The sequence below is a fragment of the Aulonocara stuartgranti genome, assembly GCF_965226115.1.
Source record: "Aulonocara stuartgranti genome assembly, chromosome: 2".
NCBI lineage: Eukaryota > Metazoa > Chordata > Actinopteri > Cichliformes > Cichlidae > Aulonocara > Aulonocara stuartgranti.
The window spans coordinates 12577190-12590805 of NC_138940.1; the positions used below are offsets into that span (position 1 = coordinate 12577190).

The 13616-nt window shown below is 40.7% G+C and overlaps 1 protein-coding gene across 6 annotated transcripts in view; it reads right to left on the reverse strand.

Annotated features, from left to right (window-relative positions):
- The window catches only part of LOC309716895 (protocadherin-1-like), a 236757-nt gene that overhangs the window by 56328 nt on the left and 166813 nt on the right, over window positions 1-13616 (reverse strand). The window contains exon 5 of one of the 6 annotated variants that reach the window (XM_082551008.1): window positions 2727-2767. The exons of 3 other annotated variants lie outside the window; for them this stretch is intronic. In XM_082551008.1, coding sequence (XP_082407134.1) covers window positions 2742-2767 — 26 coding nt within the window. In that variant the 3' untranslated portion in view covers window positions 2727-2741. Of the gene's footprint in view, window positions 1-2726; window positions 2768-5732; window positions 5948-9147; window positions 9237-13616 lie in introns of those variants that run through there. 2 more of the 6 variants (XM_082551006.1, XM_082551005.1) reach the window with 2 other exon arrangements.

Genomic DNA, 13616 nt, shown 5'->3' on the forward strand with positions numbered 1-13616 from the left:
TTTTCTGACCTGAGCTGAAGGTAAACAGCACCTACGATAGGTGGACCAGAGTTCAGGAGATCAGTGACCCCACTCGGGTTCAAATCTCTGGATTCTCAACAGGTTAAAGTCAGCTAGAATACTCAACTGTGCACCCACAGGCACAGTATAGCTGATAGAAATTTAGTCACATAGTCCAAGTGACAGCAGCTCACGTATATGGGCTCAGAGGGGTGTGTGCGTTTGTGCGCGTGTGTGTAACCAGGTGTAGAGCTGTCACTGAAGGAGAAAATTAGTCAGAAAATGACAGCAGCGTACCTGAGTGAGCAGACACAAACTTCAAAAAGTTTGCAACGACACACATTTCACAGAAACTTCACACACGCACAGCCGCGCACACACACACACGAAGCTATTTTCACTGCGGTGAAGCCTCAGTGACTGCATGATATTTAATTATACTGATAAAAAAAGACTAAGCGCTCTGAGTCACTGTCCTTTTCTTTTCATCTCCAGGTCAATTTGAACGCTCGGAAATGTTTGCATTTCACATCCTTTGACCTTTGATCCTCTGAGTTTATTCTTAAAAACTGTTCAATTGCCAGAACAAACACTGAAAGTTAAGGTCAAAGAACGGGTCTATATCAAGCATGAGCCCCAGTGGTCGATTCTTTATGAACCAATGGGCCACGTTAACGACGAGCTAGTCCATCTCTATCCCTCACAGTCATGTGGTACATGAAACAATACCCTACAGCGCAGCATCACAACCCTCAAAGAATGGAGTCAGTGTTGCACTGACACCAAATATTCAGATTACTGCACCATGAGTTTTTCTTGAAGTGCAACTAATGGTGGGAAAATTCTTGAGTTGACTGAACCTGTTGATCTAACTTAAACCAGCTCATTGTTGGATCTTCGCATCAGCTGAAATTCTTTTAACTTGATGAGACCGATGCGGACAGTTCCCCGTCTTTGTACTGGTGTGAGAACTCACGCCTTTCACTTAGAAGGAGGAGAAACATTTCAGCACACTCTCTGGGGTGATGCCTTCTACTGAAGTCAATAAGTTAGGGATAATCATCAATATTTCGGAAAGGTTTAAGAAGATTGGGCCTTACTTTAGATTCCACAACAGTCATGTAGAAACATGAGCTAGTTTACTGAGTGCAGGCTCATTAGAGAGGGTTTACTCATCAACACTGCAAACATGTTTATGCTTTCCACGATCAATAATCAAGCAGCTTGAGATGATACATAATTGTGCAATTAAAACTTTGGAAGCAAAGTCAATATGATATCCCCGCTGAGGTCTCCCGTGAAAATAGATACGTTAAGGTGTCTCATACAAGGTGCTCAGGAACAAGAGCAAACTTTCTGTGTGTGTGTGTGTGTGTTGCTTTTGGCTTCAGACGTGCAGAAAACAGATGAAAAGAGAAAGTAAAGCTGCGGTACATGATATCAGCACTTATTTATTTTAATAAAAACCTCTGAATACAAAGTACATTCACAGGTACAGTAGCAAGCCACTGAGCTGCTCTGTTGGATTTCTACAGCAAACCAGTGATCACTACAAATATTCAAATTCATACACCATTTTACAACTTTATATCCCATAAACATACCGCTATAAGTCAGAATAAACACACTTTTGTACTTACAAACAAATAATCCTGGTTTTCGGCTGTTATTCATTTGTTACTAAGCTGTAGCACTAACCAACCAACCAGCTGAGTCCTACACAAGTCTATTTACTGGAAGATACAAGAAAGAAAAGCTCTGATTGGCAGGTCAATAAGAGCTTCAGTCGTTAATGATTTGATTAACAGGTCGATAAGGAGTCTAACTGCCTGAATGACAGGATTCACTGGCAGTTAAATCTTAAATGGCCTAAAAAAAAGGAAATCTCCAAGCTATTTGTTGTTAAAATGAGCTTTTTTGGACAGGAGGGGTAAAGGAGGACGTGGAGCTGACTGTGGTTTGGATATGGAGCAGCAGCAGACTTTAAACAGAGAGATCACGACAGAATGATCGCGTCTGAATATTTATGTATTGCGACACAGTATATACTATGATAAAGTTATCAGTTATCTTTTGGTGCTTGTAGTTCTTTAGATAATAATAATAGTTCTGGTTTTAGATACAGGATGATGGCGTTTGCTCAGCACAGCAACCGGAAGCAGAACAAAGCTGCTGTTTTAATTCCATCGAAAGGTTTTTCAGGAATTCATCAACCAATTATAAGAAAATGCTCATAAACTTCAAATAAGTCCATTGACTTTACTAAAAATGTCTCATTTGATAAAACAGAAATTGAATGTGCAAAAAAGAAGAAAGAATCAATAAATTCTAGTAAATTTGTAATTATACAAAGATTTGTTTTATTTTTCTCTGAATTTTAACCTAATGACCTGTAACTTTATCAGTAACCTGAATAAAAAAATGAATGAATGCATCGTCTTTTTCCTTTCTTCTTCATGCAGCAGTTTTCTCCAGCTTTCAGTCTCTGAGCTCGCCGCAACTTCTACACTGGAAACATAGATTAAACTGATTTTCATTTTATCATCTGACTCCAGTTTACAAGACAAACAAGAGGACATCTGAATGTAAGAGTGTGGCCAGTCAATTCTAAATCAATTATAAAGGAAGTGAAGTGGCAGGAGTGAGTTTCTGTCCACCCTGACAAGCCTTTCTGTCGGCCTGTGAGAGAAAGCAGGTTGGCTGATTATCTGCCAATCACCCTGTCCTCCGAACCCTGACTGTCACTCATCAACTCCAGGCACGGGGGCTACAGAAAAAGGAAACAAAGGTCAATAAATCTTCTTGATGCATTCTCAATCATCCAGGAAAGTAAATCTCCAAAAGTTGACTCTGTTCATCTGAATGTAGCGTTTTGTGGGAGAAACGTTTCGTCACTCATCCAAGTGACTTCTTCAGTCTCAGCTGACTGCAGGTTTCCCCAGTCTTATAAACAGTTCATTTGCATAATGACTGAAACCAGCCCACTGAAGGAACAATGGGCTGGGAGGTCAGTTCCTTAATTGTAATTATGCAAATTCTCATGACCATTGATCAACAACCACTGACCAAAACCCACTGACCAAAGCCCACTGATCAATGGCTATGAGTACCATTCACAGAGAGTTAGGGAATGGCTGCAATCACAGCATTGTAAGATGGTGACAGATGTACCCTTAGGCCCCCTCCTCGATTCAGAGATGGTCTTTCCCTTTTCACGTAAATGGCCTCCTTGACTCCGCGCTCAAACCAGCGTTCCTCCCTGTCCAGGATGTGTACATCCTCATCATTGAAAGAGTGTCCACTGGCCTGTAGGTGTAAATAGACTGCAGAGTCCTGGCCTGATGAGGTAGCTCTTCTGTGTTGTGCCATCCGCTTCGCCAAAGGTTGTTTGGTTTCCCTGATGTATAAATCATGGCAATCCTCCTGGCACTTAACAGCGTACACTATGTTACTCTGTTTGTGTTGGAGGACCCGATCCTTGGGGTGGACCAGTTTTTGGCACAGCGTGTTTTGGGGTTTAAAAGCCACAGAGACCCAGTGTTTAGAAAAAATGCATCTTAACTGCTCTGATATTCCTGACACATATGGGATCACTACAGGTTTTCGCTTGGGCAGCGGTTGTCCTTCTCTCCTGGATCGGCTGGAGCTTTCTTTAGGTGCCTTTCCAGCTTTGACAAAAGTCCAGCTGGGATAACCACATTTACTCAGGGCCTTCTTGATGTGCTGTTCTTCTGCCTCCCTGGCCGCTGTGTCAGTGGGGATGGTGTTCGCTCTGTGTTGTAGCATCCTGATGACACCCAGTTTGTGCTCCAGTGGATGATGAGAGTCAAACCTTAAATACTGATCCGTATGTGTAGGTTTACGGTACACGTCAGCTTTTAGATGTCCCAAATTACTGATGGAAATTTCACAGTCTAAGAAGGCTAACCTGCCACTTTTCATATCCTCCCTGGTGACGGTGTCGGTCCACCGAGTTAATGTGATCTGTGAAATGTAGTATGTCCTGAGATTTGATTTTCACCCAGGTGTCATCCACATATCTGAACCAATGGCTTGGTGGTGTTCCAGGGTAGGATAGCAAAGCCATCTTTTCCACTTCTTCCATGTACAAATTGGCCACGATGGGTGAAACTGGGGAGCCCATGGCGCACCCATGTTTCTGCCTGTAGAACTGACCCTTGTATGTGAAGTAGGTGGAATGAAGACACAGTTCCAAAAGCAAACACACTTGGTCGATGCTGAGAGTGGTCCTGTTGCTGAGGTTGGTGTCATCCTGTAATCTTTTACGGACTACCTCCAACGCTTCCGTGACTGGGATGCAAGTGAAGAGAGATGTAACGTCGTACGAGACCATTGTTTCATCTGACTCCATAATAACATTTCTCACCTTCTCAACAACTGGATGTGGTGTTCAGAGCTGCCCACCAGCGGGTTGAGGATCGAAGCCAGAAACTTGGAGATGTTATAGGTGACCAAGTTGATCATGCAGACAATCGGTCTTAAAGGTGCACCCTGTTCATGTATTTTCGGTAAACCATACAGACTTGGTGTAGACTCTCTTGGGTATAGCCTGTGATGCGAGGTCCGGTCAATAGCCTTGTCTTGTTCTAACTGCTTCAGACAGTCTATCACCCTCTTCCTGTAGCCACTTCCTTGGTCTCGTTTCAGGGGCTCATAAGTATTTTCGTCACTGAGTTGTGACAAATTTTTCTCATGATAGCCTTTCTGGTTTAGCAGTACTGTGCACCTACCCTTGTCTGCTGGAAGGATGATAATGTTGTTGTCATCACTAAGTGATGTGAGTGCCTTCCTCTCCTCCATGGTGATGTTGGATGCTGGGGGCTTTGCGTTGCTGAGACAGGCCGAAACTTTCGTCCGTAGTTGCTCTGCTTCCACTTCTGCAATATTGTTGTTACGAATTGCTGTTTCTGTGGCTGCGATCAGCTCCACTAGTGGGATTTGTCTTGGTGTGACAGCAAAATCCAACCCTTTAGCAAGGATGTTTTTCTTTGTTTTGGTGAGCTGTCTGTCAGACAAATTCTTCACCCACTTATCCACATCCTCGGTGTTGCATCCTTGTCTCTTCTGGTCACTGAGGACACTCTCCATATTTTGTGGTGGTTTCCGACGTACAACAAGTAAGTCAAACTTCCTTTGTTGCCTGGTCTTAGACTTCTTGTGCTGTGCTAGACGAGCCATTTATAAGATTGGGGGAACCTGCAGTCAGCTGAGACTGAAGAAGTCACTTGGATGAGTGACGAAACTTTTCTCCCACAAAATGCTATGTCCAGATGAACAGAATCAACTTTTGGAGAAAGGTCAATAAAGTTCAAATATGGCCCATAAAATGTGACTTTTGGGAAACAATGTGTAGTTCTCACACAGAAAAGAAGCTTCAAACCAGCTGATAAAAAGAGGCGACAAGAGCAAAAACCCACAAAAGGCCAATAATCCACTGCGATCGTGACGAGTCCACTTAGGCGTCAGTTACATCCACAAAGAGAACAGTGCAGCGTAGGCGAAAAGGTACAAATCCGCTCCCCAAAAAGTGACCTACCGAGGATGAGGAGGGACAAAAACAAAAAAAAAGATCCCAGAGGAACCAAAGATGATTAACTCCTCGTTATTCGGGAAAATTTCTCCAACCAAAAAATATTTCTTTAATCAGGTTTTTGTTTTTTGATTCTCCTCGATGGGAACTTGTACGAAGTGAAACATGAAGCAAAAAAAGCAGTTCACAACCACCACAGGCAAGGAGGGAAGAGAAAAAATCCTCAGAACTGAAGCAGAGACAGAAAAAGCTTGAGGACTGAATCGGTTTTCTTTTTGTAAATTCAAGGAGGAAAAAAAAAGAAGCTTTAGATGCTCTTTGTGTCTTTAGTTTTGTCTTAAGGCAGTCTTTTATGTCCGGCCCCCTTCTCCAGCTGGGTGCTTGACGACGCTCCACCTACAAGAGGATAGATACGGACGTCTTACACCTCAGGTAACGCAACGTAGATATCACATTCCATGCAAAATGTCTCAGAAATGAGAAAAAAATGCCAAAAAACGTAGGAGTAATTGAAAGCTGGTTGAAGGAAAAATGATGCTTAAAAAAGGAAGCTAATTAAAAAAAATGTGGGGGCAAAATACGCAAAATGAATTCACTGATCAGTTTGAAAATATCTTTAAAAAAAATAAGTGCACCATTCATAAACTCACATGGCCACAGTTATATACAGCTGTTAAAAAAAAGACCAAATCATTGAGTCTCGCTGATCACATTGGATTCAGTCAAACAACCATTTTGGTATGAACAGAAATTCAGAAACAGAACTACATGTTTTATAAATCAAGACACGAATATATAAGATTATGTGAACTTTGTTAATTTAGTCAGCCATGACAGTTTGAGACAGGCTAATTGGATAAGCTAGCTTCCGATTTCATTTAAAAGTTTAATTCCTGTTAACGAGCAGTTTAAATAAAGTAATAATAATAATAAAACTATCTTGAGCCGAGGTTTGCAAAAGCTCACGTTAACGTTTGCTAATTGTTCTGTCATTGTTGGCCTGAGTCAGGTGGACCGAGTTCGGTTTTGCACATTTCTGTCAGGCCAGGTTCTGCATGAACGCACACGTATGCCTTGCACCCTCAGTCATTTAAATGATTACACTATTACTGGTAGCTTGTGAGTCTTTGGCTTTGAATTTTCCGTACAAAGAAATATTGAAGATTCATAGAAATGCACTTTTGCACCATTGTTCTAAACGTCGTCACCTGAGAAGGTGCGGATAAAACAGGAATGTGGGTAAAGGCTGCTGAAGCTCTCCATGCTCTCATGGCTGTTTATTCTTTTGCACTCCGCGTGTTTGATTATTGTCACTCTGGTGTAGCCCATGTCTACAGCTCTGATCCAAATACCCCTCCAAACATTTCTGCTGCTTTACATGCAGTGTTTGTGCAAGTATACATGCTGATCCTCATTACTGATACCTCAGGCACCTGTGAATACAGTGACCGAAAGAGGTCTCACAGAGCCACAGCTCACTTGCATTGCAGTTGTTAGCTAGCCATGTGGACAGGCTGTTTACAGGTGTGACTCTGGAGCCCCTCCTACAGCACTGCTCGTGCCGTTATGTCTTTATAATTATCTACAACTAATTCTGCGTATTTCTACATAAAGCTACTTTCGGCTGCTCCCTCACTGACAAAGGACCGCCACAGCGGAAAGCTCCACATGTTTGATGCCGGATGTCCTTCCTGATACAACCCCAAAGGAATCTGATCTCCTGCTGGGAGATCGCTTTTTAAGCGAATGTGTAAACCACCGCACTATACGCACTTCTGCACAGGGTTCTTACTGTATATACTTTACAATCAACTGTCATAATAATTATGATAATCATAATAAAAACATGCAAAATAAAAAACATGTAACTTATAATCCGACTTATAATCACTTTTATTGTAAATGTGGTAGTTGAAGTTCATTGGATTGCTTTAATTTTACATGCAAACTACACAATCACCTGAGATTGCTCTGCTTGAGAGTGACCAATCACCAAAGGTCCATTCAGGCTCAATATTAAGGCATTTCTAATGCCATCAAAAGTGAATATAAAGGCTCATAAACGGAATTAGATACAGCTAACATCTCTGCAGTAAGTTCATTGTTGTTTGAGGTGAATAACCTCAGACGGCCGTCTGGAGGTCAACGCGCAAAAAATCTCTTCTTGTTCAACCTGAATGCGCCTCAATAGTCTGCTACAGTCGCAGTATTATGAATATTTAATTCAATACACTGTGGGTGTGTGTTTATGTGTCAAGACATTAGTGACCTTCAAGTAATGAATCGGGCTGAATCAAGTTGTACAATGAACCTGGAGGAACGTATAGACCCACACGTGCACACATACTTGCACACACACGTGCACACGCACACGCTGCAGCAATTGGCTGCAGTGTGCTGTGATCTAGCATTGACTTTAGATTTTAACAGTAGTGAAGTGTGTGGAGCAGGGAAATTATTTTACTGTTATTGTTAAATAATTATTATCAGTACCATTGCATTGATAATATAATCTGCAGTATGATCATTGCTTTAACAATGTAACAGATAGCTTTAAGATGGCCTTAAGATGTTTATGATGATGTTAACTTTGTATTCCAGGTGCAGTTATAACTATTTTATACATATTGCATATCTGTGCTTATTTGAGTTGATGTTCAGGTTCTTTAAAGGTCTTAAGCTTCACTGACGTGACTGTTCAGGTGATACATGCTGAGGGAAAACTAGAACATAGAAGGAATTGCAATACATGCTTACAAAACACTTATATCAGGTCATTTTATATTAAGGTTTTAGTAGAGGTTCTTGGTTAAAACATTTATTTAGTAGAGGACATACACATAGTCTCAGTGAGCCTCTGGTCTGGTAAAAGGTCAGAAGTGCGAGAGGTGACATAGAGGCTGAGTGAGGTCAACACACACACATTAGTTAGATTTATTTATAGGAAAGAGTTTAGTCATGTCTGGCTGTAACTGCAAAATTGTCTCGGTAAAAGAGGAACCGTTCCTTGTTGTCTCGGCAAGAAAGAGGAACAAGACAAGAACTGAAAGGTAGACAGGAAGTGCCAGCCATGAAGATAGAAGACGATGTTCTTTTTAAACTGTGTTAAAAGTCGTTGTGGTTTTGATTTGACGTATGTGTATATATCCTGTCTGTGACGCATGAAGGGGCGTCAGTAAATCAAGCCCTGACGGTATAAAATCTGTGTATGTTTTGAGGAAGTCGAAGACTACTTGCTGTCTGCGTACAGAGTGTCTTCCCACACGTGTGTAGTCATTAAAATCATTGTTTGACCAAGAGCTTCTGGACCATGGGTGGTTTGTACCCTCCTTCCTCAATTTTGAACCTTAACAAGTGCGATATTTAAGCATGTATCCATGGCCAGAGGTGCTGCTGCACTTTTCAGGGATTACAGTCTCTAAGTAAGGTCTTCCTCATCTCTCTCTTTTTCTTTTTATTCTATTTTTCTTGCTCTGTACATTTTTCGTCTTTTCCTAGAGCTCCCCCTCTGGATTGTTAGCTCTTCTTCACCTCACGCACTCCTTTCTTTTCCTCGATCTTCCTGCTCTTTCCTCTGCGTCCCTTCTTATTAATAAATTCTCCTCCTTGAATTAAGGAGGAAGTCTCCCTGTTCCTCCTCTTGAATTCTGCCTCCTCGTCCTCCTCCCTACCATCATGGCAGCATCTGTTCATAATGAAAGACACAGTTGGACATCGTTCTCGTTTAGCGCCTCCTCCACGCTACCTGCTCCAGAGGTTACCTCCCGCCGGGCGCGTTTGTTAGACATCATCAGCACTTCCCAGCAACCTTCCCTCCCTTCCTCCCTGCCACCTTCTCCTCCTCCAGATGTCATTGATCTAGAAGTGGGTCACAACAGCGCTGAATCAAAGCTAGGTTACACAAGGCTCCGAGGCAGATACTGTATGTAATTTTAGCATGGGTTAACATTTATGCGGGAGAATGCGAAATGCTACGAGTGTTGTTTGGAGCATAGAGACTGAAGCCTGAAGACCTGACAGGTGCTGAAAGGTGCAGAAGATCTTGGCCTTTAAGCCGCATGAGTCTATAAATAGGACTTTAATTTGGAATGTGTAGCTCTAAATCAGGCAGGTTGGTCTTTTAGCTTAACATGTAACTATGTTCTTTATAAATTAATCGTGGAATCCTAGACTGAAAAATTCATAATCGTACACCGAGCTCAGAATCAGTCAATAAAAATATTATTAGAATTTACTAAATGGCCTAAAACAGATCAACTGTTTTTTATATTTCCCTGTTATGTTCTGTTCAAAGTGAATTTCAGTCTATGCAAAGGTATGAATCATGACCCGTAGAATTTTGTGGCAAAGTGTCTAAAATGACCCACAAAACACACAAAATATTTCTCTTCTGCAAGTAATAAAGCCTTAAGGACATTTTAAAATCATAATTAAAAACGTTCAAGTGATTAAAACATATTAATAAAAAAAGCTTGGATGTTCATTCTCAATCTTTGCATATTGGCCTTAAAATACTCTAAATTCACAGGTAGCCTTCTGTTTTGAAACCATCTGAACAAGAAGGTTGTGAAAGGCGATAAAAGCTAACAGGAAGCTGCTCATTACTGAACCTTGTGTTTAAAAGACGAGCATTTAAAGGACAGCTGCCATTTTTTTAAAATCTTTTTATCAAAGCTATAAAAGGACAGTTTCAAAACTGGATGCTTGTACAAAACTACACGTTGCTCAATAATAATGCAACATGCAATGTGTGCAGATGATCTTTAGAAGCGTGGTTTGAAAAATCTGCCCGTGGAAAGTAACAGAAAGCCACTTGTCCTCACTTCATTTAAAGTGCCCTTTAGCAAGGCTCTTAAACTCAAACTACAGCAGAGGAGGTGCTCAATGGTCATCAGACTGTGGCTGTACTGGAGCCACAAAACTGGATGCGCCGCGTACACATCAGCCACCCTGACCTAATATGTCTCCTTTACACTTTTGGAGTGGCCCTCCAATCAGAGAACCAAAGGGGTTATGGACATCTTACTCACTTACCCAGTGAGTAAGATGTCATTAAACATAAAAAAAAAAAAAATGATAGAAGAGCAGAAATTAGATTTTTTTTTTAAATGAGTATCCACTAGAAATTCAGCTGGGAAAACAACAAATTAAAAGGAATTCAAAATAAAATACGAATACATCACAGTCAGGAGGAGAAACTCCCTTTAACAGAAAGGAAAAGTCATCTGCAGTGACATGTTTACTTTAAGAGAGTCCAGCTCAGAACTTTAGCCTCAGTTTTTTTATCCTTATATTGCAGTTATCATAAGATAAAGTTATCAATGAGATAAAATTGGACGTTTCTTTCCTTCTACTCACACATTTCAGGTACAAACAAAAGAAAACAGTAGAACTGAATAAGCTCTTCAAAGTAGACTATTTTCACAAAATCATTATGATTTACAAGGTTTGTTTGATGGAAGATCCATCCAAGTTGATATACCGTGCTCACAATAAAGTAACGCACAGTTCCATTAGGGATAAATACCGCAGCGGGACGCGGATCGTGGGGCTGTGTCACAGCCTCTAATCAGGCTGTTGAACCGCAAAGTGAAAGTGAAATTTCTGTCCTCCTGTTTGGTGCAGACTAAGCATGCAGCACTTTATGAGTTTATAAAGTCAAGATAGTTGCCCTTGCTGCTTACTGTGGATAAATTGAGTTTCATTGAGCAAACAAACACCAAGGTTCTGTTCACAGAGAGAGGTTATGAAGCCTTAAGTCAATCCATCTGTTCAAAGAGCAAGTTAAAAACACAAAACTCTCTCGAGCATTTCAACACCAGCCTTCCTCTGAGAACAAAGCTTCAAACAGTCAAACATTCAAACCTCGACTAAAGGCTATTGAAAATATTCCAGAGAGGAGAGCTGTGCATTTTTGCTTTTGTTCTTTAACTTTGAGTTGTTAACCAGAAGGACAAAAAGGCCCGGCAATTGAAGCTCTAAATAAAATTAGAAAGATTCCTGCCATGACTTGGAAAAATCCAACAGCAGAAAGCTGAAAGTCAAAGACCAGGTGTCATAGTTATAAATGTTATAAATATGTTTTCTGGCCTTCCAGCAAATTGTGAGAAATGAATTTCTGAGAACGAGCACATGCCACTCAGCAAACACCTCCGCAGTCCTCTTGTTTGCTTTACTCGGAAAAAGATACGGAACAATATCGGCATTCTGTCCTACCCTGCTCTAATAAAAGCTGTGAAAATGATAAATATGTGTTTATCCTTCAAGGATGACTTACAATTATATGTTTTTACCCAGAGCTACTTTGTATGCAGTCAGTGCGCACAGGTGTTTGTTTCCTCTTTTCTTTGTTTTCTTTTCAACATGAAGACATGGTTCCTGTTTCAGTAAAGGAGGTCAGAGGTCAATGTGCAGCGAGAGCAGGCAGGAGGTCACTTTCAAAAACAGAAAGAACAAAACAAGCGGCGGATGACTCCATCGAGTGCTGCACACAGAGCCGTTTCTATCCCACAACTGTGGCAAATGTATGAACAACATCCAGTTTGATTAATCTACAAAATAATCCAAATGTAAAACCAGTTTGGCTTCAGAGGTTTAATCCCACTCAGTTTTTTTTATTTGCATATGAAAAAGTGTCGATTATAGCAAATGTGGAGAATTTTCTGCTTCCAGATGTTTTCAGTCTTTATGCTAAACTAAGCTAATCCCTGCTAGCGCTATCTTATAACACACAAAATCACCCTTGGCTAAAACTAGAACTTAATGACTTTATTACTGTAAATAAAACAGAAAACAATGATTTGCATGTCATTTGAACCCCACGGTTATTATACGAGCAACATCAATAAGCTGGGTAATCTGCCAGCATCTCTGTTAACAGCTGCTGGCTGGTGCAGGAGTTCAGCTGCTGAGCAGTTTGGGGTCTTCTTTGTAGTATTCTTATTTTATTAATACAGCAAATGTTATCAGTATTGACAGGTCTGGACTGCAGGTAGTAGTTTAGTAGCTGAGGTAGTACTACAAAGGCATGATGTTTAAAAAAAATCAAACATGTTTTAGGATCATAGAGCTTAAATAAGCAAAGCTTTCCTGAAGAAAACATCGTCATCTGGATGTTACTCCAAAGCCAGTTTATATCAGTCAGCATTAACGATGCCTCCACAAATCACCCGGTCACACCAGTATACATGCTGGGTTCTGGCCACAATGTCCCCCTTTTCTGTTTCTCCCAGAGGACACGAACCACAGTTTCAGCACTGCTTCAGTCAGACCGAGACCAGATCTTATTTAAATCTTTGCATATTTTTATTTTATCATGCACATGTGGATGCAGACTATGCTTTTTAAAAGCCGGTGCAATGATTACCACTACACAATCATGTCCATTTTGATTGCAGAAGAGTGTTGGTATTTAAACATCGCTGCAAAGTAAAAAAAAAAAAAAAAAAAAAAATCACTCATAAAGAAATGTGAGGAATCAAATAAAAGACATTCCAACAAGGACACTCACATCTGTTGAGGTAAAAAGCTGACCAGCAAAATTCAAGGTGTCGGGATAGACTGTCAAATACAGACGCACTTTTAAGGAAATAATTTAAAAAACAAAGAGTTTTGATGGAGAGAAAAAAAACCCTGCAACCCTTGGGCAATATGCAAAGTGGATAAACTTCCCCGTTCGCCATGCCACCAAACGGGGCGTGGCGAACGATCAGCTGATTTACACTCTCAGTGATGAGTGTGGAGGCATCGGGGGGGGGAACGGATGGATGTATATACCCAGTCTTGACATAAGAGGGGGAACTAACGCATACTTTAATAAAAACAGGAAATGAAGTGATGTGAAATCTATGTTTTATCTGCAAGTGAGATTCTAAATACCTTTAAGAAATCTACAAGAGTACAGCCAAGTTATCAAACCATATTTTTGGTGAAGTTGAACCTTCTTCAAACTTCAACCTGTGAAATATGCCATGTATTATTTAGCGCACATTATATAATATGGACACATTATATAATAATGATACAAAAGAGCTCATTGGTCAGGCATACTGAAGCACTATTTGAT